The sequence below is a fragment of the Ochotona princeps genome, chromosome 19, assembly GCF_030435755.1.
Source record: "Ochotona princeps isolate mOchPri1 chromosome 19, mOchPri1.hap1, whole genome shotgun sequence".
Lineage (NCBI taxonomy): Eukaryota > Metazoa > Chordata > Mammalia > Lagomorpha > Ochotonidae > Ochotona > Ochotona princeps.
The window spans coordinates 37139007-37158287 of NC_080850.1; the positions used below are offsets into that span (position 1 = coordinate 37139007).

Genomic DNA, 19281 nt, shown 5'->3' on the forward strand with positions numbered 1-19281 from the left:
CTGGTGCAGATGCGCACAGGGAGAGGGACCCAAGATGCCCGTTGTTGTTCTTAAAAAAAAAAAAAAAGTGCAAATTTGGCTTCCTCCTTTAATTCCACACACTGAGAAGAAAGGTATCTAGCCAATGGTGTGGCCTTCCCCGAGGCTGTGAGGGACTTCTGTTAGATCTCACGTGCCGCGTGTGGTGGTGTACGGAGACCTTGGTCCTTTGTGACCTCATGAGGTCTTCCTGTGACTCCATGCGGCTATCTGGGACCTCGTGTGACCAGCGGTGACCTCAAGAAGCCTACTGCGACCTTGTGTAGCTGCATACCCGATCAGGGGATCCGGACCCAACCGGTCTAGCCGCTCCCTTTCTTTGTCAGAGTCCCGACGGGCCGCAGGTGCCTCCTTTATTGCCTAGCCCAAAATGTAGAGCTCAAAAGACTCCCAGTTTCCTCAGACGCGGGTCCGCAGCGCGTCAGCGTCTGGAGCCATCGCCTCCTAGGCAAGTGCATCTCTTGGAACAGGTGTCGCCACCCGAGCGTGCGCAACCCTCAGATCTGGGCGGCGGGCGCGCGGAGGCGAAGGACGCTCGCGGGCCGGGGAGGCCGGTGGCTTGGGCACTTCCTCCGGCCCGTTTCGCCAGAACGCCGGGTCCTGACGTTGAGGGCGGGAGCGGAGAAGTCGGTTCGCGCCGCCGGCAGGCCCCTCCCCCGCCCGGGATCGGCGGTTCCGATGAGGCCGCCGAGCGCGCGGCGCCGGGACCCAGCTGGGCTGCGGGACTGGGCGTGGGGATCGGTGTGGAGCGCGGCACCCAACCCCGCCCGCGCAGTCTCCGCAGCAGCTCGGGGAGGCGGGAGCTGCGGAGCCGAAGGGGCGGGGGCTAAAAATACCCGGCGGCGGCGCGGAGGTGCCGGGCTGCGGGTGCGGGGCTCAGGCTGCGGGCCGCGGAGGCCGGGCGGGCCGGGCGGCCCGGCTCAGCGACATGCTGACCTTTTTCCTCGTGTCCGGAGGCTCCCTCTGGCTCTTAGCGGGTAAGTCCCGGTCGCGTTCCCATCATAGACATCCCCCCCCACTCCGACTCCCCGCCTCTTAGACCCTCAGCTTCCGCAGCCATGGATCTTGGCCCGCGGTGGAGATGTTGGAGCCGCGGGCCTCCGAATCCCCGGCTGCCTGCTGAGTCGTCCGTTCAAGGTCTCCGGCCAACTCCAACGCCGGCAGACTCCGGGTCGGGTCTGCGAAGCAGCTGGGCCTGTGGGGATGACGGGCTCGCTCCCTGAGACCCTACAGCCCTCTTCTTCCTGTTCCCGCGTTCCCCTCCTTATTAGATTAGGCCCAGAGCCAAGGCTGGGACAAGCTTGACTTTGTCCTTGGCTTTCTCCTGAGACCAGAGAGTGAGGGTCCGTCCGTATAAGCAGGGCTGAGCTTTCTGTCCCCGACCTCGGGGGTCTTCTCACTGTCCTCCTTGCCGCTTGGCTGGCACAAGATTTCTGCAGCCTCGGGCTTTCCTGGCTCCTCACCCTGTATTTATCTCTCCCAACCTCCTCCTCAGGATTCAGCCCTCACCCTTCACTCTCTGGAGAGGCTGGGATATCCCTGGCCACGGGATCCCTGCCCAGCACTCCTGAACCCCTTGCAGCATGCCAGCATCTCCCTTCCAGGCAGCCCAACTCACTACCAGCTGTGTGGTCTGCACAGGTTTCTACACCCCATTCTCCTCCCCTCCTCCCCCACCCCCAGAGCCCCAGGGTCTGGGGGAACTTAGTTCCACTCAGGGGTCTCCACCTGCATGTGCAGAGTCAGCCTAATCTTTCCACTAGTCTTAATCCCGACCAAGGCTGATGCAAATGCTCCAGGAACCTGGAGATGGTAAGGAAGTTCTTGGACCTTTGAAATCCTTACCTGACACTTTGTGGGTGTTACTTAGCCTTTGTAGCAAATCCTGAGAGTGGTGCTGCCATTCTTTTTTTTTTCCCCCAACCTGCGGTCCAGAGGCTAGCTGATCTGCCCAGTGTTCCAGAGCTAAAACCTGGCAGCTGCAAGTCCATCTGAGCTCTCCATTGATCAGCCAATGCCAAATGCTTGATTCTGCCAGGAGTGTGTCTGGAGAGAGGTGGGCTGGGTCATCACTTCCCCCACCCCTTCCATTGCCCTGAGGTAGGCTGACTGGAGTGAATGGGGCCTCTCTAATCCCCTCAGCTCCCTAAGCTCCTTCTGTCTGCCAGTGTCTGCTAGTCAGACTGTACAGGGCTGCTGTGGTCCTGATGCATACTCAATAGACAAGGACAGAACTAAGGGGCAGGACTTATCAAAGTAATGATGACAGTGACAGGCTTGAGCTGTCGGAGTAAGGTCTGCTATGAGAACCACTCAGGGCAGGACCGCACTGCCCTGTCCTCAAGAGGCCTTCACCAGCCATTAGAGGAAAAGAAGCTGCTGAGGCCTTGCTCTTTTGGTGGGGAGAGCGTCTAGGGGCCGTGGGGCCACTTATGACAGGTCAGCAACAGAAGAGCCACTCACAGGTTCAGGGCCCTTGTCTGCAAGTGGGGGTCAATTTTACCCACCCAAGCTGGGCTTTTGTGCTGCTTCTTGTAGACCATTTCCCAAAGTACTTGAGTGCCTCTTTGGGTGAGAAACTAGGGGTCTGTGGCTTGCTGACAGCCTGTGCAGGGGCCTTGGAGCTGTCAGGAAGACGGTCCTGGAACTGCTGCTTCCACAGTGATCCAACTTGTCAACGCACACAGAGACACTGAGTCTTGCAGAGCGCACACGTTGGACCCAATGCCCCAGACTCACACTAGGGGCTCCCTAGGTCATGTCTGAACGCTCCTTGAGACTTCATCCTTTTTCTAGTGGCAGGGGGAACTGCTGGTCTAAGAACTAGAGTTTAGCAAGCACGCCTGAGAACATACCTGCCTCTTCATCTCTGTAATTACTAGCAGTTGCTAGGACCTTTCCCTTCAGCCAGAAATGGGAGAGGGGGCACTGAGGGGATGTCATTGGCTATTAGAGTTTTGCCCTGTTTGTTACTTAACCTGGCCCTAGGGAGATAAGGTTCGGCCAAGTTAGAGCTGCCCTCAAGGCACCTCTGAGACAGAATGACGACAGGGAGATGCAGGCCACCTGGAGGAGTAGCTAAGTGTCTGGGAAGGCAGCTCTGTGCTCAGGGTGCATCTATCCTGTTTCCTGCTGGAGAGGACAGCCCTGAGTCATGGGCCAGCCCAGATTTTACCTGCGTGTTGAGTAGGGAGCAGAGACAAGTGAGGTAAGTCCAGCATGAGTCAGATGCTGGGCCTGGCTCAGAGCCACAGGCACTCAGAGGACAATGGGAAGATGGGATAGGAGGCCAGCCTGTGTGGCACCATTCTGAGGAAATGCATTTCTAAAAGGGCCCCCCCCCCCTTCCTCTAGGCTGATGCAGACCCATGCCCTTGTACAGGGTCCAGTTCGCTCAACTGTATACCTGAACACCGGTGACGTCTGAGTGGGTTCCGCGGCACGTGGGGGCGTTGTCAGAGGCAGGTAGGCCAACCTTGGAGTAGGGGGAGTCAGTCCAGCAAAGGTTTGCAGGAACACTGCAAAGGGAATGGGGATGGGGTAGAGTGAGTCTTCAGGGACTTGTGCTGGGGAAACCGGGCTGGCAGGAGGGGAGTGGATGCCTTAGCCCAGGGGTAGAACATGAAGTCAGGAGAGCAGTGGGAAGCTGTTCTGGTGTTATAGATAAGAAGTGGCCCAAGGATGGTCTGAGTTGAGGTTGGATCTTGGGAAGGGAAAAGGGAAATGTGGCTGGCCCTGATGGTACAGGCGAGGTTGGTGTGGCAGACATCTGGCTGTAGATCTCCAGTGTGTGGACTTACACTCAGTCCCCCAGGTCTTCCCCATCCCCTTGCCTACCCCAGGCTGTCATTAGAGTGGAAGACTGCTATGAGGTCTGGGGCCATCCCAGGAAGGCAGTTAGGAATCAGGACAGATGGTGGAGCCCCAGGCAGAACAGACAGCTCACTGGCCATCTGGGAATGTGCCTCACAAAGGAAGCAAGCCCTAATTTGCACAGGGTGTGCCTGGGAGGTGCTGGAGGATATTGACATCAGTACCTTCTTGGGGTTCTCCAGCCTGGAAGGTAGCGGTGCCCCAGCGACAGCACACTGACACCAGGGGGCAGCAGAACCCAGGTGGTCTGCTCTACAGCTGCTGTTTTGGCCTTGTTCATAAAGGTTTTTAGGTTGACCTTCAGAAGACTGAGTTTGGTTCAACTGCAGTGCCAGAAAGGACCCAGGATTGTCCCCCTGCACAGGGTGAGTGAGTGAGCATAAGGCTCTGGTTTGTTTGCAGAAAGAGACAAAATTAAGTAGGCTTCTTTGTCACAGAAGTTGCAGTGTGTAGCCCACCAGCACTTGTTGCACTGTGGGTGCTCACATCTTCACTGAGTGGATGAAGTTCTGGGTGGAGAGGAGAGGGGGGATGTGGTTGGGATAGTGGTGTGACCAGTTTTGTACTTGAGCACGTGTACTGAGCACTTCCCATGTACCAACTGCTGTGTCATTCTTTGTGCTGTCATCCCCATTTCTTAGATGAGGCTTTGAGACCCAGGGAGACTTAGAGGTGAACCACCTCCTAACAGCCATGAGTGTGACCACAATCTTCAGCTTCCATCCATGAGGGTCCAAGCCCCTCTAGCAGCTTGTTGGTAGGCACAGATGAGGAGATGGTCCTTGAACAGGAGAGGGTTTGAAGAGAGGATGCCTGGAGAGTATGAAGAACAGTGGCTGGCACACGGGGCAGGGCTCATTGAAATGCTAGCTAAATCCCAGCAGCTTGTGCTAGGCCTTGCTTAGAAGAGGCCCAGGGTTCCAGGCAGGCAAGGGCCGGGAAAAGACAGGCGCTCCAGACTGAGTCACCTGTGTGAGGACAGGTGTGTGACAGAATCACTAAGGTTAAAGGTATAAATTCTGCTTGGTTGGTGAGGTTGCCAGAGATGGGTTGTGCAGGGCTAGAGTGCTAGGCCACACCGTGCTGACTATATTCTAGGCAACGGTGGCATCAAGGAGGTGTGACCCATGGCGACACAATCCCTGTGCTGTGAAAGCCTCATGCATGTTCTGTTGGCCTCCTCTTTGAGTCCTTGTTCCTCTTTGGGGGCAGGGCCAGGTTGTCGCATTTTTGTGTCCCCAAGTCAGGGACACACATCAGTGTTTACTGTATAAATGGATGAGATGAAGAATTTCCTGAGGGTAGTTTCTTTTTAATAATAGTGTGGTTATATGGTCTTTGTTCACCACAAGTCAGTCAGCAAAACTAGAGACTTTGAGAGCTCTCCCATGAAGGCGTCAGGCTCTGTGCCCATCTGAGGGGTGACATCAATGTGGTGGAAGTGATAGGGAAAGCAAGTATGAATTTGCAGGTAGAGCCACGCCAGTGTTCACTGGAGATGTATAAGTATGGAAAACCAGTAGTGTGAGGAACAGAATGAAGGGCCCTGCAAGTGATTGCTGAGTGAATGGAAGAATGAACAGTGAGTGGAGGAATGAACCCAGTCCTTCAGAGTTACCTGTTCCATGCGAGGTGGGCTTCCCTGCAGGCTGTTGTCTCCTTGCACCTGCAGGGTTCTTGCTTTCCCCGCAGCTCTGACCATTTGCTGAGCGCAGCTAAGAGGAGTCCTCATCTCTCTGGATAGTCTGCTGTAATGGTCCCTTACCTGCCTTTGCCTGGCTGGCGGTTGTGGGTGAGGGGAGTGCTGTGGCCCTTGGAGTTCCCTTCAGGATGCCCAGGGTTGAGTCTTCCTCATTCACTCAGCTGTACCTGGTAGGGATGGTCATTCCTGGGCCTGCTTCCTTAGTGTAGCTCTTGATTCGGGTGTCACCTAGGCTTTATGATAGAAAGGGGGAGATGGGAAGTGTGTTGGAACAGAAATTCTCAGGCAGAATTTATACTTTTAACCTTAGTGATTCTGTCACACACCTGTCCTCACACAGGTGACTCAGTCTGGAATTCTCAGTCTATTATGAGGGCCCAACAGTAATTGTTGAGTCTGAAGGATTTTCAGAAGTCCCACCCGACTCTTTCCACCTGCTTTTTCTAGAGAGGCCTTCTCTCCCCACACCTAATCCAGGCATTCAGCATGGCTTGTGAGCTTGACATCTGCCATCTGCTCATATAGACTTGCCTGCCTGGAGACCTGCCTCCAGGAGCTTTAGAGCAGCAGTCAGGCCAGGAGGGAGCCACTGACCTCAGTGCTCCGATTCTGGGGTCAACGTTGATTAGGGCCAGAGACAGACCTAGTGGTCGAGCCTACAGGAGGAGTGAGAGAGGGCTGCCAGGCAGGCAGGTCCAGCGCTGAATGGGAAGCTCTGGGATGGACTCACTAACCTGTGCCTGGAATGTCATCCCTCTCCATCACAGGCACCAGTCAGGACATGGATCCCGGGGGGCAGGAGGACTCAGCGCTGCTGCAGAACACTGCTTTTTCCTCTAATGTGTGGACTCTTGAAGGGACTAAGGCATCCTTGTGGAGTTTCTCCTGCCTGGCCACCACAACCTTAACTGCAGACCACTCTGGGTACTGACTACGGAGCCTGCCAAATAGGCAGAAAGGCTACTGAGAGGGACAGTAAAGTGAGGCAGAGATTGCCTAGCAAGGTCAGTTGGAGGCACACAGAAAGGATACTCAGAGCTGGGACAGAGTGCAAGCAACAAGTGGCATGGGGGCGAGCCAGTGACAATGGACTGAGCAGTTGATTGGGGGCTGGCTGGTGAGGCCCTCAGGCTGAGCTGAGGAAGATAGTTACTAGCATGGAGAAGGGCCCTCTGAGAAGAGCAGTGCTTCTAGCCCCTCTGCTCTGTCTCTGGAGCTGGGGCTGCATGGAGCCCGCCGGAACTCTGTTTAGTGGCCAGAGAACCTCCACACTGATGGTGACTGCACCTCCCAGCACTTAGGTTGGATGTGGTTCAGGGAAACCCCTTCTACTCACCTGTACTCAGCCTTGCCCCGCTCAAACCCAGCTGTGTCTGCAGGAATTGGAGGAGAAGGAAGGGCAGGCTTTGAGAACACCTTTGAGTACCTCTGTCCTTGACCTCCTTGTCCTAAGACAGACATCAGGGAATGCCGGGATTGGTAAGGCCACATTTCTGAATTCATTCTGCAGAGTGCTCTCTCTGCCTCTTCAGTCTCCTCCCTGAACCTGACGAGCCTGGCATCCTGGCTTCGCGAGCACTTGGTGTGCCCTGAGTAGCAGTGGGAGGGCTGCGGAGGGAGGCAGCCAGGAGCTGGGAGGCCTGCCAGCCTTGTGGCGCAGGAGGTCAGTAAAGCAGTTCCTTCTGTTGAGTCAGAATCAGCTCTTCAGTGTTTTTGCCCTGGGTGTGTCCTCTCAGACCAAATGACTTGCTTGTATCTTTGTGTCCCATTAGTGAGAATCTGAGTAGCAGCCAGTCCCCATAGGGCACAAGATTTGTGCTGTGGTTAACTGGGGCCCTGGAGTGATCAGAGCAGTTTCTGGCTCCTGGAAGTCTGACTGTGGTCTACCCCTCTGCTGCAGCAGGAGCCTAAGTCCTGGGGTGTCTCTGCACTGGGCTCTGGGCTGCCCTGATGCCCAGCACAGCTCAAGGACGCTCCCAGCAGCAGTCACTGCCTCTCCTTGGGCTCCAGGGTTTCCCCGTCACTAACATTTTCCTTCTGCTCACTTCCTTCTCCGTGTTCACCAGCACCACCTTGTAGGGACTCTTGAGGTCCTCGCTGGGTTGTCCCCGCACAAGCAGGCTTGACTAGTCCTTAAAAAAAAAAACAACAAAACAAACTTGCAAGGGGCTGGCCCGCCTCTCCTTTTAAGCCTCCCTGACCTCACATGGTCCCCACAGTGTTGCGAGAGGGATTTGACGGGTCTCAACTCCCTCTCGAGAGCTGGTAGGTAGAAAGAGAGATTCCTGAGTGCTGGGTTCCCCAGTGGGTCAGCGTGAACAACGTCCAGTAGCTGTCCTAGGGAAGCTGGGACCTCATTTTGCTTGGTCTAAAAGAGATGTTTGTTTTCTGGTGAGAACAGCCCCGGGCTGGCTGGGCGCCTGAGCCAGCAGCAGGAGCACGAACCCTTTCATGTGACAGTCCCGAGTGGAGTGATGCAGGCCCGGCCACCAGCAGCGGGCCTACCCTGCCACTCCTCGGGAAGTGGCCGCATGCATATCCCCTGTTTATCCTGGCCTTGAAAAGGAGGCCTGAGTCCTTGGCTGCCCGTCCAGCTAAGCCTGGGCTGCCTAGGTCTGAGGTTAACCCTGTATACAATGAGGCCTGGCTCCTCCACCCTGCTACCCCTTACCCCCACCAACCCGGCTGGAGGTCAACAGTTCTGTTGCCCTGAACCCCAGTGGGGTGATTTCAGATGTGGCACCTTCCTGCCGACCAGCACCACCTTTGGCTGGATTGGGAAAAATTCAGCTTTGTTTCTTACTGGGACTTTGTGAAGAGATTTTGCTCAGTATACAGGGAAGCCAGAAAATTAAGCTACTTAGCAGATTTACCAGAAAATTAAGCTATTTATGAAATTTGCTAGAAATTTTGCCCTTAACCAGAGGCAGAACTTTTTTTCCTACTCATTGTCTGATCTATGAAAAACACATATCCAAAGCCCCCAAACAATGATTCCTGCCATCGTGGGTGAAGGAGTTGTCTGCCCCTTGCTGCAGCTGCAGACCCCTTAGCAGGGGCGGAGGGGCAAGCTTCCCTGGGCTATCCTGCCATTCTCAAGTCCCAGATGAGCTGGTGGACGCCATTAGCATGCGGGCTGTGGCTTGGAAGGTGTGAGGCATACGTACAGGTCCAGCCACAGTCCTTCTCTGCAGCTAAGCACCATCCTGCCACTCTGGGCTTGCTATCCTGGTCCTCAGTGGGGCCAGCCCAGTGCTCAGGTGGGAGGGCTCCTGTAAGGTTGTGCCCTGCAGGCTTTTCCTGAAACTTGTCAGCCTGCTCTTTCCTTGTGTCTTTGTGCCCCGGCCTGACTCTCCTTCCCTCTCCAACCTGGCTCCTACCTTCTCTTACCTCTCTCTTGCTGACCAAGGACCTGCCTCTGTTTTGTGCATTTCTCCCTAAGCAGCTGTCCCCAAGAGACCCTTAGTAAATAAGCAAGCAAGCGTGTCTCTGTCACGTTCTCTGAGCTCCTTGACCTCTAAATGTGTCTTGATGGGAGAACTTCCCTACTTTAGGGAGCCCCTCCCAGCAGAAGGAAGTCAGGTCCTGTCCCACCTGTACCCTGGCCACCTGCAAAGCGAGCTGTGTGAGCACGGCCCTGCCTGGAGCAGCCCATCTACCCTCCCCTGGGCTTGATTGCGTGGGGTTTGCCAGTCTGTCCTCAGTTTGCAGCAGCGATGGAAAAGGATCACTACTCGCCAGGCCAAGACACTGCAGTCCCAAAAGGGGACAGGGCTGGGAGGGGAAGGATCATGTTGCAGCCACAGGATTTGGTTTCCTACAGAGTGGGGCCTGGTCAGGGGGTGTCCCTGTGCAGTGGGCATGGCCCTCTCAAATGTCCCTAGGTTTGCCTGCTGACCCAAGACTTGGTGTAGAAGGAAGGACAGGGAGGCCGGGGTTCGCCTGAACCGTGGTCATCTCTGTAAAAGCAACCGGAGGTACGGCTGTCATTGCGGAGCCTCTGCTCGCGCTCTTTTCCCTGAGTCTCATTGTGCCTGATTCGCCACGAGGACATCCTTTATCTTAGCTCCGTGCAACTGTGTTTCTGTTCGTTTCTCTGCTCTCAAGGGCATTCATATTTTTAAGTTCCTGAAAGTGTTGTTTTGAGCCTGGCTGCCCGGTGCCAGCGTCAGGCATGTGAGTCCACGTTCTCTGACCGGGTTTAGGGTGAGTGAGGTGCTGGAAAGATGCTGTTGGGGGTGAGGGGAAGGTGGACAGAGGGCAAGTGGAGACTGCTCAAGGGAAACTGTTCACTGAGCATCTGTGAAGCGGCGAGGCACAACCAGCCTTGGTCGGGCCTTTCTGCGTTCCGGCAGCTTGAACTGTCAGAGCTATTGTGGGGCTCTTTGAGCAGGCTCAGTGAGACAGGCACCTTGTAACCCCGCAACGCGTATCATGGTCCCGTGTCTCACAGGGCATATACAGTTTGTTGCTCACCTGGCAATTTCCAAACCCCAATCACCTGGTGGTTCTATGAATATAATTAATACCTAATTAATCCATGAGGAGATAGAGAGAAAGCCCTTGTTTCACAGTGGGCATGAGGTTGGGTCCCCAGGTGGCAGGGTGGATGTCAGGCCAGGTATGCATAGGCTTTTATGCATATACTTCCATAGGCTAGGGTCACATAGTTCTGACATTGTTATCTGTGCATCCCTTAACCTGGCAGCTTTCCTGGGTCAGAGCTGCTCTCAGCTCCAGACCCGTGCCACCTGCCGGGACTTTGGTGTGGCCTTTTGGACCTCCTGCACCAGCATCTGCCTTGAGGAGCACGAGATGTGGCTTTTGTCTTACTTAAAGACGTCTCTGAGGAAAATGGGGCTCCTACTGGGAAAGAAGGGGAAACAGCTGCTTAGGTTGCAGGTGCATTCTAACCAGGGTAGCCTGGAAGGCTGGGGCAGGAAGTTGTCTGTCTTCTTGGTGTGTTAAATCGCAGGGTGGGCTGAAGAAGCTGCTGTCAGCCCTAGGGCTGTGTTCCAAGCCTGAGCTGTACAATCTACAGGCAGGATGAGCAGAGCTCTCCGGAGGAGCTCCAGAATTAGGCCTGGGGTGTCACTGTGGCAGTGGGAGGTGCGTAGTATATTCTGGACAGACTGGGAAGCACTCCGTGCAAAGGCTTAGGTGGTCTACACTTGTTTGTTCCTCCTTAACAGTTGGTACTCCACGCCTACTCTGTGCCCAGCTCAGTGTGAGTCACAGAGGCAGGAATGATGAGGTTACAAAAGTAGCCTCCCTGCCATCCTATCTCAGCACCTTGCAAGAGAGGCTCCTGGGAGGATCACAGTCCCAAATCCGGAGCTCAGCTTTGCTTCCAGGAGGGTGTGGTCATGCCCCAGCATGACCATCATTGCTGAACTAGCCAGGGAACTGCATGGCTCAGGGCTGCCATGAGGAGGAGCTAGGAAGTGGCTCTGAGCCTTGTGGGGATGAGCCACTTTCTTCCACCTGCTGGCACTGATCTTTGGGCCAGAGTGTCCCACTCCCCAAGCATGTTTGATTTGGGACTGTGCCCAGTTCCTTTCCTCTCCCCAAGTGGACTGATTGTGACCTTGCAGGGGCAGGGAGTGGAGCAGCCCCAGGAGAGGTTGGAGGCAGAGACTCTGGGTAAACGGGTTCATCTGCATCTCCCCTCCTCCTCACCACTCCTGCTTGCTCGGGGTCCCTAGCCCCTAATCTGTGCCTCAGATTAGTGTGTAAAGGAGACCCTGTCCTTTAGAAATGCACTTGGTGAACTCCCCTCCAAGACAGAAGATGAAGGAAGGGCCTGAAGGGCTAGGGATATCCTCAGAGGCTCACATTAAGCTGGCAGAGTGAGGGTTAAGGCTGGGTAACTTGGCCCTGAGCTGATCTGAGCCAGCACTGCCCCGCCCTGTGTGCCAAGGAGGGCGGGGCAGCAGGGGACCTTGAGGGCCAGCAGCTCCTAGCAGAGCTGCTCTGCTCTTGATTCTGCCAGACTTCCCACAACCACCAGGGAGCTCTGCCACCACCCGACTCCTCAGAGCAGGTGGCTGTTGCCATCGGCTGTCCCCAGAAGGGCGGACTTGGGGCAGGGCCTTCACCACTTTTGTGCTTTGATCTAGATGTGGTCACCTCTTTCCCTGGGCCCTGCAGATCCTATAAAGTGAGGCTGGTTCTAGCGAGACAAGCTCAGTCGCCTCCCCAGTGCCAGGAGCCCACTGGAAGGTAGGGTGTGAATGCATCTACTTTTGCAAGCTGTCTTTGAGCATCTTTGGCTGGCAAAGAGGTGGGAGAACCGCTTCAGGAACTCCCCTGTGCTGAATGTCTTCCTTCCTGTGTGCCTGGCACCACCTTCTCTGTCTGAGATGAAGGCTGAAGGGATAGAGTGACTTGCCCACGGCTGTGCAGCTGGTAGGAGTCTAAGTCAAGGCATGTGTGCACCCAGGTCAGTTTGGAGCCCCGTCCTCATTTGCTTGCTCCAGTTTGTTTGCAGGGCCTGGGAGAGGTTGCAGGATTCTTTTCTGAGCTCTTTACTTGATAGTTAAAGAGATTCTCTGTTGAGTGGATGGCTTTGCTGTGCTTCCCCGCTCTTTCTCAAAGCCTCAGCGTTACCAGATGCCCGGAGTCCCACTGCAAGGCCCCTTTCCCCCCACAAACCAAGCTGACACTAAGGGAAGCTGGGGTGATACTAAGGAGGAAGGAAGACTCTAAGGATCTTGGTGGTGGTTGGAAGCTGGCCTGGCCTGGCCTGGGGGTGGAGAGGAGTAGTCTGGTTTGAGAACTGGTTGGGAAGTAGTCCCGCTGAGCAGATGCTGGCCTTAGGAGGCAGAGCGGAGCCGCGGGCCTCAGGCCCATTTCTGCAGGGACTATGCTTGGGAGTTTGCCTCTGTTATCCACCTCCCTGGGACCACCGTGCTTCCCACTAGGGCCCTTTCCCCTTCTCTAGCCTAGCATGATTGTCGAGCAATGGCTTTCACCAGTAGCCTCTGTCATGTGTCCTGAATCAGCAAGATTCAAGACAAGATAAGGCTGAAGTCTCCCCACCTCCCCACCCCTACACCTGTTCCATTACTTTGGTATTTGACTAATGTGGACCAGAGAATAAGGTGAGAGGAGGAGGCAAGTTCCTGATGAGGGCTGGGAGCTCCCGGAAGGTGAATATTTACAAACACTCAGAGACACTCACTTGGCAACATCAGCACCAGCGACTCCCTAAGGTGCCGTCTGCACAGACACTTGTACCCACGCTCACTGCTGCTGCGATTGGAAAGCCTCTTGGGGAATGGAAGGGGACAGCCATAGTGGGGACCCCAGGGACTGCTGAGCCCCATTCCAGGTGCACAGAGAGATATGGAGGTCAGTGGAGGCCAAGGCCCGCCCTGTACAGTAGAGAAGAGAGCTGACTCCTAGGCTTAGGTTGTGTCCTCCCCTGCCAAGGGCTTGGTGGCGTGGGCTGACTCCAAGGCCAGTGTCCTTAGAGGACCTAATTTTGCAGTTCTGCCTGCAGGCTTCTAAGGGCTCTTAGGGTTAAGTGCAGACGGTCCTAACTATCTGAGGTTGATGAACCCTGAAGAATAAGACCCTCTGGTAGCTGCCCAAACTGGGAGGGGCACAGGCCCGATTCAGGGCCAGAGAGTTGCTGGAGCCACTGTGGATAACTCCTTAGTGGGGGTTGACCTGAGCGGGAGCCTGAGGAGTGGGCAGCCACTTGCCCTAGGCAGGAGGTGAGCATGATGAAATCTTGCCTCCCACCCTGTGTGCAGCACACACAGCAGGTAGCCAGCCTGGCTGGATGATCCCCTGCAGGCTCTGGGAACCTCTGTACTTTCCCACTCCATAACCCAGCCTGGGCTTTGGAGCAGGCTGGAGCTGGTTTTCTGTGCACTCAGCACCAGTGCAAAGGAGATGATGCATTGTGGGACTGATAGGCACAGTGGGGTGGTTGGGGGTTGAGTGTGACTACCCTCCTTGCCTTCTGAGGAGGTGAATGCCTCAGTGGAGCTCACGCATCAAGGGGCTATTGTTAGCATCAAGTTGTGCCGTGTGCAGGCAGGTGCTTCCTCGGTGTTAGGAATCTGGGGAGCTGAGACAGGTACTGTTTTTCCCTCCAGGGAAGACCCGTGGTCACATGGTAACTTCCTAAAGCACAGCAGACCCAGGAGACCAGCCCCAAACTCAGGGCCCAGACCTTTGTACAATAGCTCATGGGCTCGGGACTTCACTTTGTGAGTCGAATCTTCAATTCCAAAAGTGCTCGTACACTATCTTTTTTTTTTTTTTTGTAATTGGAAAGTCAGATTTACAGAGAAAAGGAGATACAGAGAGAAAGATCTTCTATCCACTTGTTTACTCCCTAAGTGGCTGAAATGGTTGATACTGAGCCGATCCAAAGCCAAGAGCCAGGAGCTTCTTCTGGTTTCCCACATGGGTAAAAGGTCCCAAGGCTCTGGGCCTACTTGTACTGCTGTCCCAGGCCAAACACAGGGAGCCAGATGGGAATTGGAGCCACTGGGACTTGACCTGGTGCCCATATGGGATCTTGGTATGTGCAAGGCAAGGATTTAGCCACTGAGCCTTCGTGCTGGACCTCTTCCATATGCTTTACATTCAGCGTTTGTGTTACCCTCACTCCACCCAGAACCCCTTTCCTCTTTTTCCTTCAGTCTCAGCATCAACATCACCTCCTGCCTGCAACCTCCTATCACTCTCCATAGATGTCAGGCCTCTGCTCTGGTCTGGACCACCGCTCCCCGCCCCCACTGTGGTCCCGCACTGAGCTAGGTGAGGGCAGGGACCACATTGAGACACCCTATAAGGTAGATGGGTGAAAAGGTGTGTTGTGCCTTGACCATCCTAGGTTGTGCTCTGGGAAGCTCCAGCACTGCACAAATGTCACATAAAACCTGCTCGCGGCTGCAGTACAGGATCTGTGAGCGCTGCCCAGGACCAAAGACCGGGTGGGGAGGTATCTTTCCATGACTGCCTCTGGAGAAACTCAGGGAACAGATATCTGTGTCTTTCAGGGTCTAGCTGGGACTTGTGGGTCCTGGCTTCTGCACCTGTGCAATGAATTTACCTAAGAACCCATGGAGCGCTGGGAAGTATGTGTGGTGTTTGTACCTGATGCTGAGTCATTTTTGACAGGCTGAGTTGTGACTTAGTCTTCTCATCTGTAGCTTGGGGGAATATGTGTCCCAAGCCACCTGTCTACCTACCCTGAGTCTCCCCCAGGAGTCTTTCCTTGGTGAATATACCACCATCCATAACTGGATATCTGCTTTGGTACTGCAGACACCTGCTTCAGCTGATGTGCCATTAATGGGCAGTCTCTGTGGGGAGGCCTCACTACTGACCTAGCTCGTAGAAGCTGGAGGGACTGGTTTGTGGCCTGGGGTTATTGAGAAGGTTCTGCTTATCTGGAAGCTCCTGGTCCTTGCTGCTCTGGGGATACTCAGAGTCTGTTGGGGATGGCTGGTGAGTTAATCCCAGGCTCAGACAGCCTGCAGGTCCCTCGGAAGAGCAGGAATTCCTGTGGGAGCCAAGGGGCCTGGCTAAATGCCCCTCTAGTGCTCAGATCAGCCTGGCCAGGCCTGCTTCTGGCCCATTGTAATCTGATAAGTACATCCATTAGCCAAGTCTTTGGTCCTGTGACTATACCAGACGCCGTGTGAGGAGCCTTCTTACTTATGTGGTGCTACACCTATTTTAAAGATGGGAAAGTGGAGGTCCAGGGCATGGGGCATGTTCAACTTGAAGGAAGAGGGTTGTGAAATACAGAACTTTTCCCTCTCTGTCTGCGCCTCTCCTGCAACAGTGTCTCAGTGCAAATCTCTCCACCCTCAGGGGTCAGTGGCACCTACCCATGGCTGCAGAGTGGCCACTTTCACGTTTCTCCTTACTTCCCAAGAAGGGAAGCTACTGCCACAATTGCCTGGGCCTCAGGTCTGTGAGGAAGGTGTATGTGGACAGTGCAAGGGGCCTGCTTCTGGGGAGTGCTGTTCTGTTCCTGGGAGACTGGCACACCCACCAGCCCAGGGCCTTCCTGCCAGGCTGTTGGACCAGAGCCTCTTGTGGTCCGGCAGCACCCCCAGCCCACCCACCTGCCAGATCTCTTCCCTCATCTGCCTCTTGTCTCCTGCAGAGTTTGTCCTTTCACTTCTGGAGAAGATGCAGACGCAGGAGATCCTGAGGATGCTGCGGCTGCCTGAGCTGGGTGACTTGGGCCAGTTTTTCCGCAGCCTCTCAGCCACCACCCTGGTGAGTGTGGGTGCGCTGGCTGCGATCCTCGCCTACTGGTTCACTCACCGGCCAAAGTCCGTGCAACCACCGTGCGACCTCCTAAAGCAGTCAGAAGAAGTGGAGGTGAGCAGGGAAGCCTCCGGCTGGGGGATGTCATGGGCAATGGACTGGTGTTTTGAAGGTGCAAGTCCAGGGGGAGGCTTGTTTTGACCCCAGAAGACCCAGAGAATCCCGATTTCCCCTGGCAGTCATCCAGTAAGTCTGTGACTGCCTGGGTCAGGGTGTCCTACTTCCTTCCCAGGGCCTGCCAGTGGGCAGAGCCTGACTTTGGTTTCGCCCTGAGGCTTCTGGGGAGGGGATTGGTTCCCTGATATCTCAGGGGCAAACCTAAACTGGGCCTCAAAGGGCTGCCAAGAAAATTCCATCCCAGGCTCTCCTCATGCCTCGTCCTGGTTGGTGCTGGGACCCAGAACTGAGGTGCCCCCCTGGGTTCTTCTGTGCCACAGCACCTGGGCTTACAGAAGGAGCTGCTGTGGGGCGACAGGTCTCCTGACCCAGCAGGTAGCCCTGGCTTAGCCTAAATGGACTGGTAGAGTTTGGTATTTTATTAAGCTTGTGGAATTTGTTTTGCCTTTTAAAAATTTGGGCTTTTTTTTTTTCCCCATAAACTTCAACTGTGTTCATTTTCAGTGGATAACATAATGCATCTTCAAAAAGCTCATGGAAAAATGTGTATTATGAGACCATTGTGCCTATATTTCATTTTTTTTTTCCTTTAAGATTTATTTAGTTTTATTGGAAAGTCAGATATACAGAAAGGAGGAGAGGCAGATCTTCTATCCGCTAATTCACTTCCCAAGTGGCCACAGTGGCCGGAGCTGAGCCAATCCAGAGCCAGGAGCCTCTTCCAGGTCTCCCATGTGGATGCAGGGTCCCAAGGCCTTGGGCTGTCCTTGACTGCCTTCCTAGGCTATAATCAGGGAGCTGAATGGGAAGCAGGGCTACCAGGACACCAACCAGCGCCCTTAGGGGATCCAAGTGCATGCAAGACGAGGACCCTAGCCACCAAGCTACTACACCAGGCCCTGTGCCTGGTTTTCAGTGTGGGTTTTCTTCTTCTTTTTTCTTTTGCTTTTTTTTTTTTTAATTTTATTTCAATGAACTTTTGAAGCTGCTTTCTTCACATCTTGACACAGCACAAAAGAAACAACGGGGTGTGTACTATAAAGCTCCCGATCTGCCTCGGTGGTGGCAGCCAGCCCCTTTTGAGGGTTCTGTCCTACGCAACTATATGGAAATCCTGTCTCTTGAATGATGTGCTGCCCTCTCTGTCACTGACTTCCTTGTTAGCTCTGGACAGTGCAGAGACAAGCATGGGAGTGTCTGGTCTGAAGAAGGTCCAAGCCAAGATAAGGGCTGGGATCTGAAGGGTGGTTTTCTAGCCTCAAGAATGAGGTGTATAAAAGCACAGGTGCCTGATACAGCATGTGGGTGGAAAGGGGCAGGCAGAGCGGTCATGAGAATGGCCTTTGGTGGCTGGCAGTGCTGGCCTGGAAGACAGGTGGTATGTCTGTTGAGCTCTGGGTCCCTCAGCACTTCCTCACCTGTGTGAACCTCAATGTCCTGGGCTGTCAAGTGGGTAATGAAAGCAGCTCTCCCCAAGTGGGACAAGGATTTGAGGGAATGATGTAAAGAAATTGCTAAGAATAGCGGAATGGGGCGGGGTAGGGGACTGGTTGTGGTTGTAGCTGTTGTTTGTGTGTGTATGTGCATATAAGCTTTTAAATATATATGTATATGTATATACTTTTAAAAAGTCTATTTGAAAGGCAGAGTTCGAGAGGAGGAAGAGACACAGAAAAAGAATCTTGCATCCACTAGTTCACTCCCCAAATGGGCACAATGGCTTAAGACAGGAGACTGGAGCTTCTTCTGGGTCTCCCATGTGGACACAGGGGCCCAAACACTTGAGTCATCTTCTGCTTTCCAATGCACATTAGCGGGAGTTGGATTGAAGATGGAGCAGCCAGGACTCAAACTGCATTGCAGGTAGAGACTTAGTGTGCTGTGCCACAGTGGCTGCTCCATATACAAGCTTTTGGTGGGAACTCACCTGGACTGATAAACAAGAACAAGACCTTACTGGAATGGCCAGCATGGATTTATTTTGGGTTTAAGTTGGACAGAGATCTGCATAGTTCATGCTGGTATGAGGAGAAAGTTGTGGGTATTGGAGGTGACAGTGGCCTCAACGGGGTTAGGATGGCAAGAGCATGGCTGTGGCTCAGGGTAAGGAGGCCGCATTGAGTGAGTCCCTTGGTTGAGAGACCAAGGTATAGTTAAAGCCAAGACCTCCCTTTCTGGGAAGCCTGAGCCCTCCTTGGCCTCACCTTGGCAGTGGAGAAGGTCAGAGAGACTGTGGCCAAGAGCTATAAGAGGGGCAGTAAGAGAGGCAAGAGGGGACCAGATCTGCTCTGTGTGCTCTGTGTTGGTAAACAGAATTGCAGTCACCTTACTTCCCCTGCTTGCATCCCTTCCCTGCCTCCCCCCTGCCCAAAGTGCAGACACCTTGTCTTGGGCTGGAGCCTCTCCAGTTTCCTCTCCCACTCTCCAGGGTCATCGAAAGCTCTATGCATTGGCTGCAGTTCCCCAAATGCACTGGTGCTTTCTGCCACATGCGTGTTGTATTTGTCACTGTCCACTCTGTTCCCTGCTTCTCATTCTGTCAGACAAACTCCCTGGCTTGTTTTATAATTCATCTCAGGTGGCCAACATTGTAATGCAGTGGGTTAACCCGCTGCTTCTGATGCCAGCATTCCGTATGGGTGTACCGGTTGAAGTCCGAGCCACTCTGCTTCCAATCTAGCTCCTTATTAATACACCTGGGAAAGATGCAGATGGTGGCCTAAGTACTTGGGTCCTTAGGGTGGAGTTCCTGGCTCCTGGCTTTGAACTACCCTAGACCCAGTTATAGTAGCCATTTGTCTCTGCCTCTCTCTTACTCTGCCTTTCAGACAAATAAATAAACAAACCATCTAAAAACCCTAGGTTGGCAGTCAACCTGGAGTTCCTGGCATACGCAGTAGCCTGGGCCTCCTCTGTCCCTGGCTCACACTCCTCTTGCTGCCTCCTGCCTCTGCCCTACTGCTAACCAGAACTGACTTCACGTATCCCCAGCTGCCCACACCAGTCTTCCTGATCCCCCAGTGTTTGCTGGAATTCCTTTCTGAAGCCCTTGTGAGCCACCTGTGGGTGTTAACATAGTGGTCCTTCCAACCATTCTTCTTCATGATGTTCCAAGAAGAAGTGACAGGCTTTGGGCCATCCCAGGGCAACCCAAATAAGGCTCAGAGAAGAGGTGGCACTGTGACACTAGAGTTCTAAGCCAGCAGAGCCTGGGGAGGGTGGTAGGATGGGAGGGAAGGGAGGAG

At 54.3% G+C, this 19281-nt stretch overlaps 1 protein-coding gene across 8 annotated transcripts in view; it reads left to right on the forward strand.

Annotated features, from left to right (window-relative positions):
• Nucleotides 1–370: 370 nt before the first annotated feature.
• Nucleotides 371–19281, forward strand: part of ACSL6 (acyl-CoA synthetase long chain family member 6) — a 53002-nt gene continuing 34091 nt past the window's right edge. For 2 of the 8 annotated variants that reach the window (XM_004586383.3, XM_058677338.1), the window contains exons 1-2: nt 373–1016; nt 15753–15973. In XM_004586383.3, coding sequence (XP_004586440.1) covers nt 968–1016; nt 15753–15973 — 270 coding nt within the window. In that variant the 5' untranslated portion in view covers nt 373–967. Of the gene's footprint in view, nt 1017–3393; nt 3505–4196; nt 4278–15752; nt 15974–19281 lie in introns of all 8 variants that reach the window. The other 6 variants (XM_058677340.1, XM_058677339.1, XM_058677341.1 and 3 more) reach the window with 6 other exon arrangements.